General features: G+C 36.4%; 2 protein-coding genes across 2 annotated transcripts; one reads left to right on the top strand and one right to left on the bottom strand.

The window, feature by feature from the left end:
- The first annotated feature begins 2,285 nt into the window (after window positions 1–2,285).
- On the top strand, window positions 2,286–5,693 carry LOC126725626 (pentatricopeptide repeat-containing protein At1g15510, chloroplastic). Its single transcript, XM_050430430.1, has one exon. The coding sequence runs from the start codon at window positions 2,317–2,319 to the stop codon at window positions 5,125–5,127; it is 2,811 nt and encodes a 936-aa protein (XP_050286387.1). The 5' UTR covers window positions 2,286–2,316; the 3' UTR covers window positions 5,128–5,693.
- A 1,732-nt stretch (window positions 5,694–7,425) lies between these two features.
- On the bottom strand, window positions 7,426–10,845 carry LOC126725625 (uncharacterized). Its single transcript, XM_050430429.1, has 7 exons — window positions 10,599–10,845; window positions 9,975–10,090; window positions 9,755–9,873; window positions 9,509–9,671; window positions 9,193–9,419; window positions 8,779–9,100; window positions 7,426–8,696 (listed from the first exon to the last, which is right to left on the bottom strand). The coding sequence occupies exons 1-7, from the start codon at window positions 10,755–10,757 to the stop codon at window positions 7,625–7,627; spliced, it is 2,178 nt and encodes a 725-aa protein (XP_050286386.1). The 5' UTR covers window positions 10,758–10,845; the 3' UTR covers window positions 7,426–7,624.
- Window positions 10,846–22,477: the final 11,632 nt, after the last annotated feature.

Genomic DNA, 22,477 nt, shown 5'->3' with positions numbered 1-22,477 from the left:
GCTTTTTTGGAGCAGATAACTTCCTCTTGCTCTCCCTTTTAGGCCCATTAACAACACCACCCTGATCCATATCACCTGTCCATACTTTTAAAAACACCACTCTGATCCATATCATGCCTCTCTGTACTTCTAAAAACGCCTTTCCCGTTGTCCTTCGCAGCAGGTACACTCTTTTGTTCTGCTTGGGACCCACCACTCCTCTGCAATCTTGTCCCATTATTTTTGCGCACCACCATCACCCACGGACCATACAGCTCTTCATGCACAGCCTCCTATGCATGCAACATCCTATATTGTTGCATGCATGTCCTTGGTGGGTCCCCCAGCCAGCCTTGGACTATTAGCAACATTCATTTCGTGTGAGCTTTCTCCTTTCTCATTGGAATTTTTCGTCCCTGTCATTACGGCTTCCCCAACCATAGCTTCTTGCCAGATAACATACGGACATTTCTCCTTTTCATGCCCCATTCTACCACAACCAAAACAAAGTTTATGTATTCCTTCATAACTTATCGGTTGTTCAAGCTTACCAATCATAATCGTAGTTGCCAATGGCTTTTCACATCTACTTGGACACATAATCTAGCAAAACGTCCTCTTGTTTCAGACGCAATGAAAGTATCCACTCTCAGGACGTTACCTATCGCTCCTCCAATAAGGTGAAGGGCTTCCACATTATAGTAGTCAATGGGAAGTTCATTCAACCTTATCCACAAAGCAATCGAAGATACATTTGCCGATGATGCTCTGAAATTTGGCTCCCACGGCCTAATGGACAAGAAGTGACCTCCGATGAACCATGACCCTTTCTTCAAAACATTTTCAAAATCTTCCTTCAATGACAGCCTTACTAGGAAAAACCCCCGCCTTAGATGCACACAATCTAGTCTACCGTGGGCTTCCACATGGCAAGGAGCTTTTCTTGAAGAAAATGGAAACCCACAGCTCGACCATATACCTTAACAATAAAAGCTTTCGCCCATGGTCTTCGTATTTTTTGTTTGAAGTCCTTTGAAAGTTTCACAGCTAAAAACCCTTGTCTGAGAGTTTCCACCTCCTCATCCGAGTCCACATCGTCTTCCATGGAGTCTCCAAAACTGAACGCTTATGTGTAAGCTCCAGGGATATCTCCAACGAGTTTTTCCTTGAAGGATACACTATGGTTCCAAGGGCCACCATTATGACTAGGAGAAGAAGGACCCGAGTATTGCCCTTCCCTGAATCCGGCGTGACTAACATCTTTAACTTTTTTGTTACTCCGAGCAAGTTCCTCTTGTTCTTCTTGAGAGAGAGAGTGGTCCATATTTTTGTAATATCATTTGTTTTTGTTACATATAACGAATTTCTCATAGTAGGTGGACCCCATATATTGGGGAAGCCAACATTTTATGAGACTCGTTGCATATATATAAAAAACAAGAGATACCATCTCCTTTTATAGGTGATACTTATTATAGAATAAGTCATTATATAATACATGGGAGAGAGTGTGTCCATGTTTTTTTAGGGTGTTTTCTATTATATATATATATATATATACCAAAATATTTTGACTTTCATTTACCTTTTTATATTGTGTCACATCACATAAACTTTGGATGCTTCACAATTTTACCCATCATTATTATAATATATACTCCATTAGTATTTTTGCACATGATATTTTTAATTAGGTTTTGAAATTCTTTTTCTAGATCTAAACATTTTAGTATATTTGCACATTATATTTTCTTTAAACAATAGTACACATATTTCTATATAACACAATCATAATGATAGAATATATAATTTCATATAAAAATATAATTAAAATAATTTTTTAATTAATATTTATCATAATTATAAATTTCATATTTTATAAAAATAAATAAAACATAAAAAATATTTGTTTTTTTTTTTGACAGTGAAAAAAAAAAAAATCTTTGTTTAATAGAAAAGAATACCCAATTAGTTTGTCATTATGCATAAAGTTATACTTATGCTAGTGAGGGCCATAATGATATAATTTAAAAAATAATAATAAATACTTAATTATGATTTGTAATATGTATTTTTTAAAAAGAGAAAATATATTGAGATTTGTTTATTGATTTGCGTGCATAAATTTACTCTGGTTATGGATATTTTAATTTTGTTTTTATTTTATTTTATTTGTGTATAGTCTGACTATAATTTAAAAAAAAAAAAAATACAAAAAACTATAATGGAGTAAAACTATTAATTGCACCATGGAATAAAATTTCTCGAGGGAAAGTAAAAAGAGAAACATGGATGCCAAATTAGTCCGACAGTCATTTGGATAAGACGACAATTATAATGGGTTTAGAACGAAGCTCAACAGTAATGGGACCAAAACCTGAAAAAAGACAAAAGCAGTTTCCAGAGATTAGCTTTGGTTACTGTCAACTTAAACCTCACCCAAAACCCCTGAAAAACCATGCTCTCATTGCTCTGGCTCTGCTTCTACACCTCCAAAAACCAAAAATGGCTGCTTTTGCTAAAACCTCTCCAATTTCTCTCCACCCAGACCATCCCCATCACCGAACTCCACAAACCCACAAGCCCAAAGCCCTCAATCTCTCTCATAACCTCCATACCCACCACCTCTCCTTCAAAAAAACACAAGAACTTTCACTCTCAGTCATCAAAACTTCCTCATCCTCATCTTCTATCACCACCCACAACCCAAACTCAGATATATGTGAGCTATGTCTTGCTGGGAACTTAGAAAAAGCTCTAAAGCACTTAGACTCAATGCAAGAGCTTCAAATTTTTGTAGAGGAAGATGCTTATGTTGCTCTGCTTAGGCTATGTGAGTGGAAGAGAGCATATGATGAGGGGACTATAGTGTACTCGTATGTGTCCAATTCAACCTCACGGTTGAGTGTTAGGCTTGGTAATGCTTTGTTGAGTATGTTTGTGAGGTTTGGTGATCTGGGTAATGCTTGGTATGTGTTTGGGAAGATGGAGGAGAGGGATGTGTTTTCTTGGAATGTGTTGGTGGGTGGGTATGCAAAAGCAGGGTTTTTTGACGAGGCATTGGATTTGTATCATAGGATGTTGTGGGTTGGTATTAAGCCTGATGTGTATACTTTTCCTTGTGTTTTGAGGACTTGTGGTGGTGTACCGGACTTGGTTAGGGGAAGGGAGGTTCATGTGCATGTGTTAAGATTTGGGTTTGAGTCAGATGTGGATGTGGTGAATGCATTGATTACCATGTATGTGAAATGTGGTGATGTTCAAAGTGCACGGTTAGTGTTTGATAGAATGCCAAGGAGAGATAGGATATCATGGAATGCAATGATTTCGGGGTATTTTGAGAATGGAGAGTGTTTGGAAGGATTAAGATTGTTTTTCTCTATGCGTGAACTTTCTGTTAATCCAGACTTGATGACCATGACTAGTGTGATCTCTGCTTGTGAGCTTCTTGGTGATGAGAGATTAGGGGGGCAAGTTCATGGATATGTGATCAGAACAGAGTTTGGGGCTGATGTTTCAGTGTATAATTCTTTAATTCAGATGTACTCAAGTGTTGGGCACTGGGATGAAGCGGAGAAAGTTTTTTCTAGAATGGAATATAGAGATGTGGTGTCATGGACGGCCATGATTTCAGCTTATGAGAATAACAAACGGCCTGCTAAAGCTTTGGAAACTTACAAATTGATGGAGTTAGAGGGGGTCCTTCCTGATGAGATCACTCTATCCAGTGTTCTGTCTGCTTGTGCTTGTTTAGGCCATTTGGATATGGGTGTTAAACTTCATGAGCTTGCTAACAGGACAGGGCACATCTCATATGTTTTAGTTGCTAACACGTTGATTGACATGTATTCCAAGTGTAAATGCATTGACAAAGCTTTAGATGTTTTCCACTCTATTCCTGAAAAGAACGTGATATCTTGGACATCAATCATGCTTGGGCTTCGGATCAACAATCGGAGCTTTGAGGCTTTGATCTTCTTTCGGCAAATGAAACTCAGTTTAAAACCAAATTCTGTTACATTAATTTCTATTTTATCTGCATGTGCTAGAATAGGAGCTTTGATGTGTGGAAAGGAGATTCATGCCCATGCATTAAGGACTGGAGTAGGGTTGGACGGTTTTTTACCAAATGCACTTTTGGACATGTATGTGAGGTGTGGAAGAATGAGACCTGCATGGAATCAATTTAACACACACAAACAAGATGTAGCAGCATGGAATATTCTGCTGACGGGGTATGCTGAGCGGGGGCAAGGAGCACATGCTGTGGAACTATTCCAGAGAATGGTGGGGTCAAACGTAAATCCAGATGATATTACATTTATTTCACTATTGTGTGCTTGCAGTAGATCTGGTATGGTGACGGAAGGTTTGGAGTATTTTCACAGTATGCAACATAAATACTGTATCACCCCTAACCGAAAGCATTATGCATGCGTTGTTGATTTGCTTGGCCGTGCTGGGAAATTGGAGGATGCTCATGAGTTTATACTGAAGATGCCTATAGAACCTGATCCAGCAATATGGGGAGCCTTGTTAAATGCATGCAGGATCCTCCGTCAAGTTGAGCTTGGGGAACTTGCCGCACGTCATATCTTTGAAAAGGATACAACAAGTGTTGGGTATTATATTCTACTTTGTAATCTCTATGCTGACAGTGGAAAATGGGATGAAGTTGCAAAAGTCAGAAAGACAATGAGACAGAGAGGGCTCATTGTGGATCCTGGGTGCAGTTGGGTGGAAATAAAGGGAAAAGTTCATGCTTTCCTTAGTGGTGATAATTTCCATCCTCAAATAATGGAAATAAAAGCAGTTCTAGAGGGATTTTATGAGAAAATGAAGGCAGCTGGTTTCAATGGGCCTGAAAAGAGTTCTATGGATGAAGTTGAAGCTTCAAAAGCTGAGATTTTTTGTGGACACAGTGAGAGAATGGCCATTGCATATGCGCTCATTAACACCGCCCCGGGGATGCCTATATGGGTGACAAAGAATCTATTCATGTGCCAAAGTTGTCACAATACTGTAAAATTCATCACTAAGGTTGTACGCAGGGAGATTTCTGTTAGGGATACTCAACAGTTCCACCATTTCAAGGATGGCCTCTGTTCGTGTGGGGATGTAGGTTACTGGGGAAAGTCTAATATGTAATACTGCTGGAATAATTCCTAACCTTTTGTTGACTTGTGATAAAGTAAAGGAATGACAAGTTCATATATGCAGTCAACAATGTTTAATGGGTTTATGGATGACGGAATGGCACTTAGAACCAGAATGTAACCTGGCAATGAACTGACCATGATAATTGCATGCAGAAAAGCTTGGAACTTGATCATTTTCAAGTATGATGGTGGACTTAGAGAGAGAAGAACATGCTTTTCCAGGATGGGAAAAAGACATCAGAATCACCTCCTACTCAAGGCGTTGTTTTCTTGATGAGGGTTGTTGTATACTGTGGTTTTATTTCCTCTGGATTTGATTTATCTAAGTTCCCGGTAATGGTCCCCAAAAACCCATCCAGGGTTTTCCTATACAGTGTATGCTTTTGTAAATATTAATGTATGTGGTATAATATTGAGATAATTCTTTCTTCCAAATTTTGTCATCTGGGTAACATCCATGTCATCGTATATTCCTATGAAAGTTAGGCTATAAAATATTGAACCTTCTCTTTGTTGTTTTTAATAAAATGAATAGATTTTCCACGCCTTCACGCATCTTCCTTGTAATGCACACATGGTTTATTTAAATGTTTTCCTTCACGATGTTCAAAACCTGTTGTTTCTCATATAGACCAGACAGATGACCTTCACTCCAGGGAGGAAATCATTTATTGAATGGAGACTACACCTGAGGAGAAGATACAACACATTGAAACAAAGGAATTGGTGGATCTCTCCCACCAGACAGATCAATGACACTGAGTATGGGATACATAAGCAGGAGAGTTGATTTGACTGGGTAGACCAGATTAACAAGATTTATTTAAAGTGAAAGTGCTGTGTGTGTGTATGTAGATCTGATACTTTATTCAACTCCTCTTAATAAGTCCTTTCATATAGGCTATTCAAGGTCTATTGGCTTTCTTGAGTATGCAGTACTTCGACAACTAACCCTTGCTTATGCATTAATAAAGATCGTCAATAGAAAGGCTCCGTTATGCACCCATCACAGCACCTTCTTTTTTAAATTCCTCATCACCTACCTTATTCTTGGCTTGAATTATTTCCATTTTTTGTCCTATACTCGAATGGATAAAATCTTAGTGTAGCTGATATACAAGAGCACTAGCCAAATTAATAAGATTTATTTAAATTGAAAGTGCTGTGTGTGTGTGTGTGTATATATATATATATATATATATAGATCTGATACTTTAGTCAACTCCTCTTAATAAGTCCTTTCATTTAGGCCATTCAAGGTCTATTGGCTTTCTTGAGTATGCAGCACTTCGACTACTAACCCTTGCTTATGCAATAAGAAAGATCATCGATAGAAAGGCTCCATTATGCACCCATCACAGCACCTTCTTTTTTAAATTCCTCATCACCTACCTTATTCTTGGCTTGAATTATTTCCATTTTTTGTCCTATACTCGAATGGATAAAATCTTAGTGTAGCTGATATACAAGAGCACTAGCCAAAGCTGGAAAGGGGATACTGTAATCAACAGAGTGTTATGTTTTAATTGGGGTATTAACCCTTCTGTGATTTGTTATATGTCATGCTAAGTAGTGATGCATCTGTATAGGGCAGGCTGTTGCTGATGTGCTTTGGCCTGTTTTGATACAGAGTGATACTGTTCTGTTCTCTGTTGGGTGCCTATTTGATAAAGAGATGGGCAGGGAACTCTGTTTTAAAGAGGGTCCTATTGTATAAAAGGGGAATCACCCTCTCTAGGAATTGTAATATGTCATGTTAGGCTGTGTTGCAGCTGTATTAAGTAGACTGTGCTGCTTTTTTTGGTCTGTATGATGCAGAGTCCTGTATTCTCTTATCTGTTGGGATTGAGCCTATTTGGGCTTTTGTGTAAAATTTATTTATTAATTATTATTAATTTTTTTTTGGGTGTTGCGAATTCGCAACAAAAGTTCTTACTGATTCTTTAAAAAAAATGTACGAAAGCACTAGTAGATTAAAACTTTTCTTTGTTGTTTGGGTAAAATCTTTGGATTCCATTCCACCTACATTACATATGATTTATTTATGTAATTTTCTTCGCCAAGTCATTCTAAACCTGATGTTCCTCCTATTATTTATGATCTCTTTTGAGTATGATGTCATTCTTCTTAGCATGGATAATTTTGTTTCTTTTATTTTCTTGATGCTTCCAGGAAAGAACATTTGGGGCAAATCTAGCAGCTAGGAAATTGCAAAACACAAAATCCAAAATTTACTATAAACCTGTTTTATGCTTTTGAAAAGTTTACACAGTACTTGACCAGAATAGAGAGGGAACAACAAGCCGTCGTTATCACATATATCTTTTAAAACCAGTGTTATACACATTAAAAACAATCGAATACCTAAGTTTCACACAATTATTCAGCTTGAGGAGCGACTGCTAGTACACTCTTTTAATAAACAATCAAGAAAAAGAAAAAGAACAAACAAAAAGACATTACATATTCATAGGGCAAGGAGAGTTTCATATTTTCACTGCCTTCTTGATTGACTTAATGGATGACATGATGAAACTGTTCCCACCAACCTGGTCGCCATCAAAATCATCATCACCATTTACCATAGGCTTCTTGCCTATGCAGTCCACTCCCTTTCTCATACCCAAGATCAAAGATGGAGAAGATGGGATTCTCCGGAAGGTCCTGGCACTCTCAGACCTGACAAGCTTTCTTTCCTTTCCATTATGGTCCTTTCTTTCCCTCCCTTCAAAACTACGACTTCCAAATACTTCACCAATACCACTCTCTTCTTTCTGTGTTTTTCTGGCTTCTATCTCAATGATTTCTTCTATCCTTTTCACACCACCCCCCTTCTCTGCAGCAATTTGCTTCGCCTCATGAACCTCTTCTTCATGTTCTGGACTTTTGGAAATCTTTACCTCCTGTGGGTATTTCAGATTCAGATTTCTGATTATTTCATCAGTCCCACTCTTTTCATTTTCATTTGCATTTTGAATGTCCAAGTCTTCTTGGGTATTCTCTAAAAGCATTTGGAGCCATTTCTCTATATTCCCTTTGCCACGCTGCTTCCTGCTCTCTTCATCTTCCTCTATTTCTGGTTCTCGAGGAACCGTGAGTTGAATGTTAAGTTTCTGAAGTTTATCCTCTAGTGGGGTTTCATCCTCCAATGCAATAATGGACCTGTTATGTTTCTCAGGATTCTCCTCGGTCTCTTGCACCTGAATTTCTTCGTGCTTTTGTTCTTCACCAGAAGATAAACCAGCTTGAGATGCCTTCTGTTCCTCCTCTAGAAACACTCTCAGCTCTTTGTGTAAAGGTGTCCTTGGCTTGATTCCCGGAAGATAAAGGACAGTTTTACTGTCCCTCTCCTCTAATAAGGTATCATCCATTCTTGATCTCTTCCTTGCGTGCTCCCACTCAGGCCTAATCTGCTTCTCAATCTCGTCTCTTTGTTTATATTTCCTGTGAAGCTCTTTCTCTGACGCATCGCAAATTGCTTTCTGTGCTTCAAGTCTTGCCATGAGTGCATTACTTGCAGCCTGGTTCAGTCTCAACTGTTCCTTATAAATGACACTCCTACAATAAACAGTTCAGAAACTTATCAGTAAACTATCTACGAGAATTTGAAAGCAAATAAATTTCATACAAATAATCTTACTGGTGCATTGCATCTCTGATCATCTTCTCTAGCATAGTCCTATACGAATGCTGTGCCTCTGCTAGTCGCCTGCACTTTTCTGCTCTTCTCCTACGTTTTATAAGCACCAATTCTAGGTCTTGAATAGTGAGCCTTTCCTCCTCATTCTTTTCCTTCAGTTCATTTACTTCATCATCTAGTTTCTGTATTTCTGTCTGCATCTTTACAGTTTCTTCTCTTTGTTTCAGGGAATCCCTAGCCATGACAATTGCTTGGTAGGGGTTCGTAACAAAGTTCGGATTCTCATTTTCTTTCAGGACATTAGGCTTTATTTTCCTTGAAGCTAACATAATCAAATTAACATGGATTTGTTAGGTGCGGAAATGCTTTTCCAAGTACAAATAAAAGTCACTAATTTGACATTCTTTTACTTACAAATTGCAGGAGACTGTAGCCTTAGCGGCCTATTGTAATCCAATGATTTCAAAACCGATGACGTGTCATAAGATTCTCTTCTGGATACAACAACTGCAGCGGGAGCAAGGCCAACTTGCTCTTTGGAGTCCATAAAATGTTGTGGAAACAAATGTGAATCCACTGTCTGGGAAGCATTCAATTCTTCATTTTCACCTTCAAAGAACAAAAATGAGAATGCTCTGTGCCTAAAAAATTAAAAACAAGAAACATCATTAACCACCTTTGTTATTTTGGATAGAAATGCATAAAAAGGAAGATAATGAAACAGACCCACCTGAAATCTGAGTTTCTAGAGGCAAAAAAGGACAAGAACTGATTTACAGAGATTCCCAGTTGAAATTCCCACCATGGGACTAAAAATTCCAGCTTATTATGCTTCTTCTTGCAGACTTGCCACTGCAATATTCTCAGATTGCTTGGAACAGTTATCCCTCCCCCTGCATTTCCAGCAAAAAGACCAATGAATTTGAGTGAGTGTGTGTGTGTGTGAGAGAGAGAGAGAGAGTAATCAATTATATACTTGAGCAAGGAAACCAATGATCAATATCCCAAGCAAGAGGAGAAGCCGAATCAGCATGATAGTAGAGAACATTGCCATATGGATCGACTCGAATGACAGCAGGATCAAAGCCAGCATTCCTAAAATTGAAGAAAAATTATAAATATCAGAGGCCCCAAGATTGATTTTTTGCAAATTTGTTCACATCTGAAAGTTACGGAGCAAAATTTAAAGTGGTTACCCAAGGTGGTTGAGCTGCTTCCACAAGAGACTGACAAAAATCTTGGGCTTGACAGTTGGTTTAGCTTTTGGATCGATAATTGGGAACATCTGATCTAAATCCCTTACTCTCAAAGCCTAAAAACCCCAGAAAGATATCACAAAAAACAGCACAAAATAATATTTGAGGGGAAAAAGCAAACCGAGTTTCATGCAAAACCCAAATTCATTCAACATTCTATACCCTGATACTATTCGTTGAATGATTCTGATCCAAAATTCTTTAATTCATGCGAAACCCATAATTGATTTAATATTACTGACCTCAAAAGTTTGAATTTTTAGTGAATTATAATTATCTCATATCCAGATCTAAAAAACTGATAAATTACTCTCACATTTCTTGTGACAACCATAGGGAACCTAGAATCCCCGTTAACTTCTCTGTATTTTTACATATAATTATAAAAAATTGTAGCATTAAGAACTCTATTGGCTTGCTTATGCTTAATTTTCCCTACTTTTCCGGAAACCAAGATGCAAACAATATAAAGCCCAGAATTCAATTCCTTCACTTTTATTTTTCATTTTCCTATGTTTTCTCGGAAACCAACCAGAGGGCTATAAAGGGTACAGTTTTGTTTACCTCATCTTCCTCCAGACTGTAAGGTGTGAAAGTGAAAGGAGGGCCACGGCTGTAGGGACTAACACGGCGGTCACGGCAGAGTTTCGCGTAGACTTTCGGGTACCCCACGCTGTCGTTGACAGCCATTTCTTCCTCTGTGAATGCACACTCAAAAGCCATTGTTATTGTTTCTTGCTCAGTGATTGAGATTTTCCTTTCTCCTTCTTCTGTGGAGTGTGCGTGGTGTTTTTTTTTTTTTTTTTTTTGGCTGAGGTTTGAGTATGAGTAAGAAGTAACGGTCGAATTAGGGTTTTAAATGCTAGTCGTTTCAAATTTTAAGTGCCACGTTGGCAAAACGGTGGTAGTGGGTGCAACGGCTAGATAGGGTGGGCCATCACGTTCAATCAATCATCTTATTAAATTGTCTCATCTCCACTTTAAATTTTTTGGACGAAAATATTCTCTAAACTTTTTCTTAAGATAAGGTATATATAATCTTCTTAAAAAAAGAAAAAAAGAAAAGAAAAGAAAAGAAGACATTAAAATTAGGGTTTTTATTAAAAAAAAAAGGATATATATATATATATATATAAATAAATAAGAGTAAAACTAAGACATTAAATTAGGGCCTTTAAATTTTTATTAATTATCATTCCTACTTTGACATGAATATCAATTTACTACTTGGACTCTGGACTTTTGATTTGGGCAATTAATATCTTGTAGATAGGTATCTAACTAACAAATTAAGGTTTTTTTTTTTTAAAATTTTATTAGGGCACTAATATTAAATGTTCTAAATGCTAAAATTTAGCACTTTATCACATCAAATACCAAAAAAAACATGCTCTATTGAATGTGCTAAACTTAAAAAAATAAAAATAAAAATAAAAATGCTTTGTAGCTCAATGCTATTCTTATATTTATTTTTATTTTATTTTATTTTATTTTTTATTCTTTCTCTTCTTTTTCTTCTCTCCTCTCACACGTCATTTATGTCTCTTTTGCAGTTGATTTTTTTTTTTTTTTTTTTAATTCTTTTATAGCGTCAGGTTGGCTGATATGTGGCTAAGTTTTTTATTTTTATCTTTATTAATAAAAGGCTAATCTTATTTAAGTTATTTTAGTGGGTGATTTGATAAAAGTAAGAGATAAAATGTGAAGGGTATTGTCAAATATTATGTTAAAATAGATAAAGTAGTTTTTTGGTGTGTTAAAATATTATTTTTTAGAACATTCAATTTAAATGTTTCATTTCTTTTTAAGTAGTAAGTATTAATAGACTAATTAATTACATGATGTGCACGTATATATATTTTTTGGAGAAGGAGATGTGCATATAGATAGTTTCTACCGATTCACCAATGATTTTGAAATGCAATTATTATCATTTAAACGTCATGTGACCAAATTACCTTTTCCTATTGGTGCCTTAGTTGATTTCTATTTTGTCATATATAATTATGCTAATTTCATTCTTAAACCATAATGTCTCACCATTTACTTAAAATGAATAGGAAGGGTTTTTCTTTCTAAATCTTCTTTTGCCTTTTCTTTCTCCAATCTTTAACCAAACTAGTAAAATCCAACCAAATGCACCAATTCGTGAAAGCATAGTGCACCCATATCCTTGAATCAGATTTTTTTGTACCTTAATAATTTTTACTTTTTTGATAGGTGTACCTTAATAATGTTGAATTGCTATTACACTTTATATTTATGAGATGACTCTCATGTCTTACATATTGGCAGAGAATCAATGAAAGCTTTTCTAACAAATAAAGCCAAATTAATAATTGACTTGGATCCTTTAAATCAGGCCTCCCAGGGCCCTATTTTTTCCATGAGTGATTAGACCGTTCTATATTCAAAGTTCAAATCAGTTTTTTCTTGCTGTATTCACTGGTAGTAGTACTACTACATAGTATTTAAGGCTATAAAAGTGAGGGGTCGAGGTTGATCCTAGTTTGACTGCATTATAGACCTTTTCCAATTTGAAAAACAAAAGAAGTAATATTAATATCTGATATCATTGAATAGTTTGAACAAGGAATTAACGAACACATAAAGCTACTTAAAAGTCCCTTTTAGCACTAAAGTATACCTCGAACAATTCATCATTTGGGTCCTCCATGGGACCCCAAAACACAAAATTTGCTATAATTACTGTGAGACTTTGAGCTCTCTTAGGCTGGGTTTTCAATTGAGCTTTATTAGATGGGTCCGGTTAATGTGTGCCCTAAGGGCATATATTAAATTTTCTATTTTTGAAAATATTTTCTCGAGAATTGAAAAAACTGTCATTACTTTTTCAATTCTCAAAAATTTTTTTACCAAAAATTGAAATTAATGTGTACCTTAAGGGCACACATTAGTAAAATCCTTATTAGATTATGGTTGGGTACTTCATGGGCCAACCACAATTGGGTTTGCGTAGATTGGGTGTGCTTCATGCTCAGAGTGGGATACACTAATTTTTTCAGAGGATCAAATCAATGTCACCTCTGTCAAAAGTAGGAAGTGCCCTTAATGGGAGGTCCAAAATTATGAAGTATTATGAATGACCTTGTCATTTATCAGTGTGGTGCTTCTTATATCATATGAATGAAGTGTCATGGATGTTGGATCTGTGGGATAAGACTTAAGGGATTCTTCTATTCATTGTAAGTTGTAACTAGCAGATATCCTGTGTGATGAGAGGTGCATTTTGATAAATTTTGTAAGACATTATTTATGATCCATTAATTTTATGAATACTGTTATTTTTAGTCATAGTTAATCTATGAAGTTTTCTAGTAAAACTAAATTCAAAATAAATACATTGGGAAAAAAATTCATCTCATTCATACAACCAACAAATGTCACCAGATCACAGTTCACATTATCACCTACAAACCTGTTGATTCCTTGGTGTTTTTCTACATTGAAGTTAGTCTTATGCAGAAAATAAATTTTTTTTCTTAATTCCTACCTTTCTCATGACATTTTAGATTCATTAAACCACTGCACACCCTTAATGCAATGATCACTCTATAAATATAAGTGCTTGTGAGGTGTGGGGGTAAGAGGGGGTAAGAGCCGGGGTTCAAGTCACCAAGAGGGAGCTTCACACACATATACATTTAGATTTGTCTAGAGTATAATTTCTATCTTGTATAAAAAAAGAAAAAAGAAAAAAAAAAGATCCATTAATATCTATCTAAAACCTTTAAAGTTATAAAATGTATACAACTTTTCGAATTTTATTAATACATTGGAATAAATGCATCTGTCATTACTTAATAATTTAACATAAATGCTAAATTTAGATAAGGTGGAAGCCTAGATGAAAAAAATATCATACAATATGCTACTTGGCAGAATCTCATGCTTTTTCACATGATGTTTGCTTTTATATATATTAGTTGTTAACCTGTGCTTTGCATGGTTTTTATTTTATTTAGAAATTTGTAATCTCTCTATATTAAGAGGATTCAGAAAGTTAGTTATGCCTTCAAAAAATGTAAAAAATACCTCTAATTTAATTAGATAATCTTTATTCTTAAAAAAAAAAAAATTATAAGGTTAAAATTGTAATTCAATAAAATTCAAAAAAAAAAAAAAAAAAAACTCAAGAAACTTTTTCCCTAAATATTAGCTCAATTTCTATTTAAATATATCCCATGCATGTTTGATACTTTCCCCTCCCTCCCTAAAAACTAGCATATACTAAACCTAGTAGTTTAGTCTATTTCAATTCCTAAATTTTAGTTTCTTATTTTTTTTTTTCTTGTGTAACCTCACTAACAATAGATAAATTCAAATTGAAAATTTACATTAAACTCAAAAAAAAAAAAAAAAAAAAGCCTCATCTGACATGCGGAGCACGTGTGATGAGGCTAGTTATTTATTCTTAGCCCTTAAATAACTACTACAATTTTTAAGCAATCATTTGCATTTATCTTGGTGGTTTATCACAAAATTAGCTCCGGTCATATTTGGATAGTTTTTCTTTTTTTGTTTTCTTGATAGAACGTGGGGCAGTGGGAAGTTAAATTGTTTTGTGATAGACGATTGGCAGGTTTGCTATCTAGTGGGGAGCTAATAACCGGCAGTTTTTTTTTTTTTTTTTAAAGGATTTTTCTTTTTGAGAAATAATTATAAGATGCTGCTAACGCCGTAGTTCGAATCCTTTTCCCCCCTAGACTCTTAAGTACTTTGTGTATGGAGAAATGCCAATTCAGTTACAATAACTAACTTTCTGAATCCTCTTAATATATAAAGGTAAAAGATTACAATAAATATTCATGGCATACCTCTCTTATTTATAATACTATTTAAAGAGTTTCCCCTATTTAAGATGAATTTTTCAGTGATTAAAAAATATCCCTAAATTCTAGGTTTAATCAGAGACAAAAGACCAAGTAAAAAATACAACTCTAATGTGGTAACGCCCACATAAAACTAAAAACTACTCATTTTCAAAATGCTAAATTTTAGCCTATTTTATCTCCACCCTTTATGTGAAATGTTATGTTTACAACATGTTTACAACACTTTCACAATAAATTCTAAGTGTCAGGTTTTTACTTGCTGTAATTGGTAAACAAAAAAATAATTTAAGTAGTAGCTTCAAATAAGAGTTAATAACCTCTTACTGCCTATAATTTATTGTAAAAATGTTGGGGACGTAGCACTTCTCTTTTAATATTGAAATTTACGTTTTTTATTAACTTTTTTTTTTTTTTTTTTTTTTTTTTTTTTTTTTTTTTTAATTTCTAAAACAAATGGCTGCAAGCTTTTAGCACCAAAAGTTTTGGTTACCTACTTTAAAAATATTTTTTTGAAAATATTTTTATAAACAGTTAGAAAAATATTTAAATGCATTAACAACTACACTTGACACATTTTTTCCTCTAACGAGTAACACATGCTATCTTTATTTAAAAATATCTCACAGTACTTTTTTTCCCAGTTTCTTTGCACATGCTTTTATACTACCTCAACTTTTTGCTCACTTCATCACCATCTCCAATTTTATAAAGGTTTATTTCCTTTGATATTGTTGAAATTATTAATTTATTAGTTTATATATTTGTTTCCATAATTTTTTACTAATTAATCTCACACTTTTTTTTTCTCTTTCTCAAGCCTTTTTTCTAGTTTCTTTCCAAAGTTCCTTTGATCTCCAGAATTTTTTCCTCACTTCATCACCATCTTTCTTTTCAAAGAGGTATATTTTCTTCGATTTTATTAAAATTATTATTTGCACATTGTGTATTTTTCTTTTCATAAATTTTTATTCTCTTATACTATATTTCTTTAATCTCTTCTTCTTTATCCCTTTATCAAGTATGTTTTCCATTTTCTTTCCACAACTCCTTCGAAATTCTCAAATTGATCTCACTTCATCGATATCTCCCTTTTAACATTGTGGAAATCATTATTACTTTGTAGATGAGCAAGGTGAGAAGCATCAATTAGATGGAGCAACAAATGCTATGAATGAGATATTGGAGGGATATTTTTGGTTGTACAATATTGAAAAAAAAAACTTTGCTTGTACAATGTACAAATATATGTATAATGAAGAATTGTATGCGGATTTCAATTTGTTTGAACAATATACGCCAATAGATTTGATATACTTTATCACTAGCCACAATCACCTAATGAATGATACTCTTTTTTTATTTTTGTGATTTGTGCCTCACCACTGTAACCTCTATGCTATATTTAGCTTTATTCATTAATAAATTTACGTTTTCAAAGGTAGTATGACAATGGGAAGTTTGAGGTTGAATTTAAATGAAACTACATGTGTATTTTTTATTGAGTAAACAGTAATACTTATTAAAACATATACGAAAATAGTAATATTAGTGTTTTATACCGGGTTTATAATACATTACATAACCAAAATACATATGTATTGGCTAAACTAATTTTAATTCAAATATAAATATATCTAAATTTCATTTATTTGAACTAAAATCAGGGAAACATAGGACTTTGATAGTAAAGTAAAATAAATATCTAAAGATTTGTTTACAAAATGTAAGATAGTGCCTTATTTATATCCCCAAATTTTATCAATAATTTTGTAAGAAAAGATTGTGCCAAATTTTTATTGGCATAACTTAATAGAAATAGTTAATTATATGGTGTAAAAATGTCATTTTTCTTAATTCTTTTTTCAAAATAAATAATAATTAAATACCATTTAAATCAAAAGAGAAGATAATGTATAAATGGATAACAATAAGGACGGTTAAAATGGCAAAATACCCCTTTCGTCCAAGAGTTTTAGCAAAATGTCCTTGCTTTAAAACTATTTAGTAAAATGCCTCTGTTTTGAAACTCGATTTTCTAAAAATCGAATTTCAGTAAGGAATTCAAGTTCCTTGAAAAATTTCAAATGGAACTCGAGTTCCATAATTTTTTATTTTATAATTTTTTAAAGTTTGATTGCCTATAACTCGATTTTCTACAAATCGAGTCTTACATTGAAACTCGATTTTTAGAAAATCGAGTTTAAAAAAAGGGACATATCGCAAGATAGTTTTAGAACAGAGACATTTTGCTGGAACTTTTAGGCAAAATGGATATTTTGCCATTTTTGCCCAATAGCAATAGGGACAATGTTGTAGAAGCATAGTGAAAAAGATTGTTGGAAATTCTTTATTCCCACAACACACACACACAGATATATATATATATATATATATATATTTGTTAATGGATATTCCCACAACAATTTTAAGTGTTGTGCCTCATGATTTTTTACCATTGGAATTTTGAATAAAGTCTATCTTCAATTTTTTTCATTATTAAATATTTAAATATACTCACCGAATGTTCTGTAATAATAACTTTCCTTTTTTTTTTCTTAGACATGGTACAATTTGAATTTATGTTATTGCTTTTTTTTATGAAGTCATCTTTTTTTTTTACGAATTTTTGGCCAGAAAAGAATGTGTTCGTATGGGTAAGATCTCACATATTCTCATTTTTAAAGAGGAGACTTATAACAAAAATTTAGAAGTTAGTATATTAACTTTGCTATATAAAAAGAAAAAAGAAAAGAAAAAACATAAAGAGAAAGATGGTGAAACTACATCGAACAACGAGTGATGGCAGCTCAGAGGGCCGTGTCTTTTGTTTGTGAGCTTGGTTTGAATAATGCTATTTTTGAAGGTGATTTGAGATTGTTATGAATGCCCTCAACCATGTGATCTCTCTCTCTCTCTTCCATTGGACATTTAATTAAAGACACTGTGTCTATAGTTGGTTCATTAGTAAGTCATTCCTTCTTTCAGGTGGCAAGTCAATGTTGTAGCTTATGTTTTCGCTAAGAGGGTTAGACTTTCTTTTTCTCTTTCAGTCTAAATGGAATTCGTTCTTCCAGATATTTTAAATTTTGTCGTTGTTGATTTTTCTAGAAGTTGAATAAAATTATTTGAAGTTTATTCTCAAAGAAAAAAAAAAAAAAAAATCGAACAACGAATGTGAGAGAGGGAGAGTTGACTTTATACAAGATTCATTACTTTTCAAACAACCTTTCCACTTGTACTATTTCCATTTATTTGGTGTGCAAAGTTCAAAGTTCAAACACCTGGACCCTCTTCTTTTGTGCGTACGAATCTCCCGTATCAATACTTATAGTTGCTTCAAATTTTGGCATTAAACTTCAAGAGTTATTCAAGAAACATTGCGGTAAAAGGTAGAAACAAAGGCTTGCAAGAGAATTCTTTTTAATGACTGATGAGGAAAAATTAACATGACGGATCCATCTTGATGGACTTGATGTCAGAAGAATATACTCGCACTGGATGGATCAAGCTAGGACAGACGCAACATGGATGGATCAAGCGGCCATGTGTCATCCAACTCATCATCATGTAGTCTCCAAGGATCCTTAAATACTTGTGACACACGATTAGCACTGATTCGTAGAGTCCCAACATGAATGGAATCCCGATACGACTAGAATTCTAGAATATACGCGTATTAATGAGTATCTTTCCTTAAAGGAAAAGACTTGTTTCGCAAGTCTTGGGGTATGACCCTATGTGACTATAAAAACCCAAAAACCCTTGAGAAAAAGGTACGCATAATTTACCCTTCTCTAGTACTCTAGAGTTGTGAGAATAGTTCTAACTTGACCTTCGGAGGGTATTCGGCCGGCACCATATTGGTGCTCTCTGTTAGGTCTTCTCTCTTTACTGTGCAGGTATCGTTTAGAGCGTGCGAAGATTGTGTGTCTCACAGGTGATTTTTTACGGCATCATCAGTTGGCCCCGTCTGTGGGAACAGAGATTAGCCATACTATCGCTTCCTAGACATAGAGTTGCATGGTACTCACTCACTCGATGGTGACCACCAACAATGCTCAAGGAGACGAACCACGACCCACTGTCCTGGAGAGGCAAGTCCAAACTCTCATGGCCACGGTGGAACGCCTCACCAAACAAAATAATGATCTGGAAGAATAGTTGCGTCAAAGGAACGCATGACATAACACTCAGGAAGAAGATCAAGAAGGCACAAGTGTAGACAAAGGATACCAAGAGGGTCCGGAAGGTAGCAATGCCCCTAGCAGACCATAATGACAAGACGTAAGTCGTCCATCTACCGCAGACATGGCTCCACCCCACATTATCGCGGAGATGCAGATGATGAGGGAACAGATGGACCTGATGATGAACGCCCTCAGAGGATGAGTTTCGAGCAACCTCGATGACTTGGTCCACCGAACCGATTCACCCTTCACCACATCCGTCAATTCCTTCCCCTTACTGTTGAAGTTTCGAATGCCGTAGGTGGAGAACTACGACGGAAACAAGGACCCTTTGGATCACTTGGAATCTTTCAAGATCTTGATGCACCTTCAGGGGATCCCGGACGAGATCATGTGCAGAGCCTTTCCTGCCACATTGAAGGGACCCACAAGGATCTAGTTCAGCAGGCTGACGCCTAACTCTATTAGTTCCTTCAAAGAGTTAAGCGCCCAATTCGCCTCTCACTTCATTGGAGGACATAGGTATAAAAAGTCCACTGCATGCCTGATGAACATTAAGCAGCGGGAGGACGAAACGTTGAGATCCTACATAACTCGTTTCAACAAGGAGGCCCTCTCGATCGATAAAGCGGACGACAAGATACTCGTAGCAGCATTCACTAATGGGTTACGAAAGGGTAAATTCCTGTTTTTCCTGTATAAGAATGACCCAAAGACCATGTCCGATGTGTTTTATAGGGCCACCAAATATATGAATGCGAAGGATGCGCTACTAGCCTGAGAGGAGAAACCTAGAAAGAGGGAAAGTCAGGAAGATGCCCGACAGGATAGGGGGCAAAAAATGGCTAGGACTGGAGAACGACGGGAAGACAGACGTTCCAAGCCCCCCACTAGGAAGTTCACAAGTTTCCTGGTAAGCTGAAGGGAGATCCTAGTAAGAGGTTAAGGGATAAGTACTGCCGCTTCCACCGTGACCACGAACATGATACAGCCAATTGCTACGACTTAAAACAGCAATAGAAGCTCTCATAAGACAGGGGAAGTTATAGAGGTTCGTTAGTAAGGGAAGAATAGATCCACCCCAGGAGCAAGCCTCACGACGGGAGAATGAGCGCCCTAGGCCGCCTATTGGAGACATAAGGATGATCGTAGGGTGCACGGCAACTTCTGGGTCGTCCAAAAAAGCCCGAAAGACCTACTTGAGAACGGTCTAGAATGTCCAGCTTACGGGCACCGTACCTAAGATGGCACGGATCGATAACCCCGTCATCAGATTCTCAGAAGAAGATGCTCGAAGGCTACACCACCCACATGACGACGCGCTTGTTGTCAGCCTACGGGTAGGAGACTACAACATGCACCGGATTCTGGTTGACAACGGCAGCTCGGCAAACATCCTATATTACCCAGCTTTCCAACAGATGAAGATTGATAAAGAACAGTTGGTCCCAATAAATGCCCCTCTTGTTGGTTTTGGAGGGACAAGAGTGTTCCCCATTGGTGCCGTCACGTTGTCAGTAACGGTAGGTGATTACCTCCAGTAGATCACTAAGGACGTAACATTCCTCGTGGTCGACTGCTCGTCCACTTACAATGCCATTCTCGGACAACCTACCCTCAACTCATGGAAGGCTGTAACTTCAACCTACCATTTAATGATCAAATTCCCTACAGATTATGGAGTAGGAGAACTGTGCGGAAATCAGGTGGCAGCGCGAGAATGCTATATTGCCATGTTAGAGATAGACGGTCATCAGCAAACAATGTGCATAGGAGAACAACGGGCAGTCGCGGAGCCGGTTGAGGAACTAGAAAAAGTGACCCTTAATGACTCAAGGCTAGAACGGATAACTAGAATGGGCACACTGGCTAGCTTGCCGGTACGCCAAGTGCTCATGACATTCCTGAGAGACAATCAAGACATGTTCGCCTGAAGTCACGAGGATATGCCGGGAATTGACCCCTCAATCATAGTTCATAGGTTATATGTGTCGCCCTCATTCTCTCCAATCCGGTAGAAGAAACGAGTATTCGCTCAAGAGCGGGACAAAGCCATAGCTGAGGAAGTTCGAAAGTTTCTTGAGGTAGGCTTCATCCGAGAAGTATACTACCCTAATTGGTTGGCAAACGTGGTTATGGTTAAAAAGTCCAATGGTAAATGGAGGATGTGCGTAGATTTCACGGACCTCAATAAGGCTTACCCTAAAGACAGCTATCCACTCCCACGGATAGATACTTTGGTAGACTCAATTACGAGACACTAGCTTTTAAGCTTCATGGATACTTTCTCGGGCTACAGCCATATCAAAATGGAAGAAGTCGATCAAGAGAAGACCTCTTTTGTTACCAACCAGGGACTGTTCTGCTACAAGGTGATGCCATTCGGACTCAAAAATGCTGGGGTGACGTACCAAAGGTTAATGAACAAGATGTTAGAGCACCAGATCAGAAGAAATGTTCAAGTTTATGTAGACAACATGCTGGTGAAAAGCTTACGAGAAGAGGATCATTTGGGCGACCTCCAAGAAACTTTTGACACCCTCCGGACATACAACATGAAGTTAAACCCGCGGGGTTATTGCGGGAAATTTCTTGGGATTCATGGTCTCCCATAGAGGTATTGAGGTTAATCCGGAGAAAGTATGGGCAATAATAGTGTTGTCTCCACCAAAGATGGTCAAGGAGGTACAGAGTCTAAATGGCAAGATAGCGGCATTGAACAGGTTTGTCTCAAGAGCAATGGACAAATGCCTACCTTCCTTCCGCACTTTGAAGAAGTCGTTTGAGTGGACAGACGAATGCCAACAGGCGTTTGAAAACTTAAAGGTGTTTATTAGTCGAGCATTCTGAGGAGAAGAAGAAAGGTATCCACAGATGGAGAAGCTGGCCTTCACGTTGGTAACCGCAACACGAAAACTCAAGCCGTACTTCCAAGCACATACCATCGTTGTCTTGACGGACAAGCCCCTGAGAAGAGCCATGAGTAGCCTTGAGGCTGCAGGACGAAAGGCATTATGGGCTGTGGAGCTGAGTGAGTTTGATATACAGTACCGACCATGAACAACTATAAAAGGGCAAGTTGTAGCTGACTTCATCGCCGAGTTCACTCTCAAGGACGGCCAATGATGGAGATCAAGGCATCGCTTCGAAGGATCTCGTTCAAGTACCAATTAGGCCGGTTACAAGAGCACGAGCAAAGAAGTTCAAGGATGTACTCAACGGACTCATCCAAGAGTTATGGGCTCAAGCAAACTCGTGGAGGCCCATTGAGCATGATCCACGTGGGCAACAAAAAATCGTCACCTTGATTCAAGTTCTAGAAGGATCCGGTCAAGGCTAAGAATTGGCATGAAATATTTTGGGTCTATGTAAAAAACGTTATTCTAGGTTTAGGTGATTT

The sequence above is a fragment of the Quercus robur genome, chromosome 5 (genome assembly GCF_932294415.1).
Source record: "Quercus robur chromosome 5, dhQueRobu3.1, whole genome shotgun sequence".
NCBI classification, from domain to species: Eukaryota; Viridiplantae; Streptophyta; class Magnoliopsida; order Fagales; family Fagaceae; genus Quercus; species Quercus robur.
The sequence above is the reverse complement of the archived record's forward strand: the minus strand, read 5'-3'. Positions and strand labels throughout refer to the sequence as shown.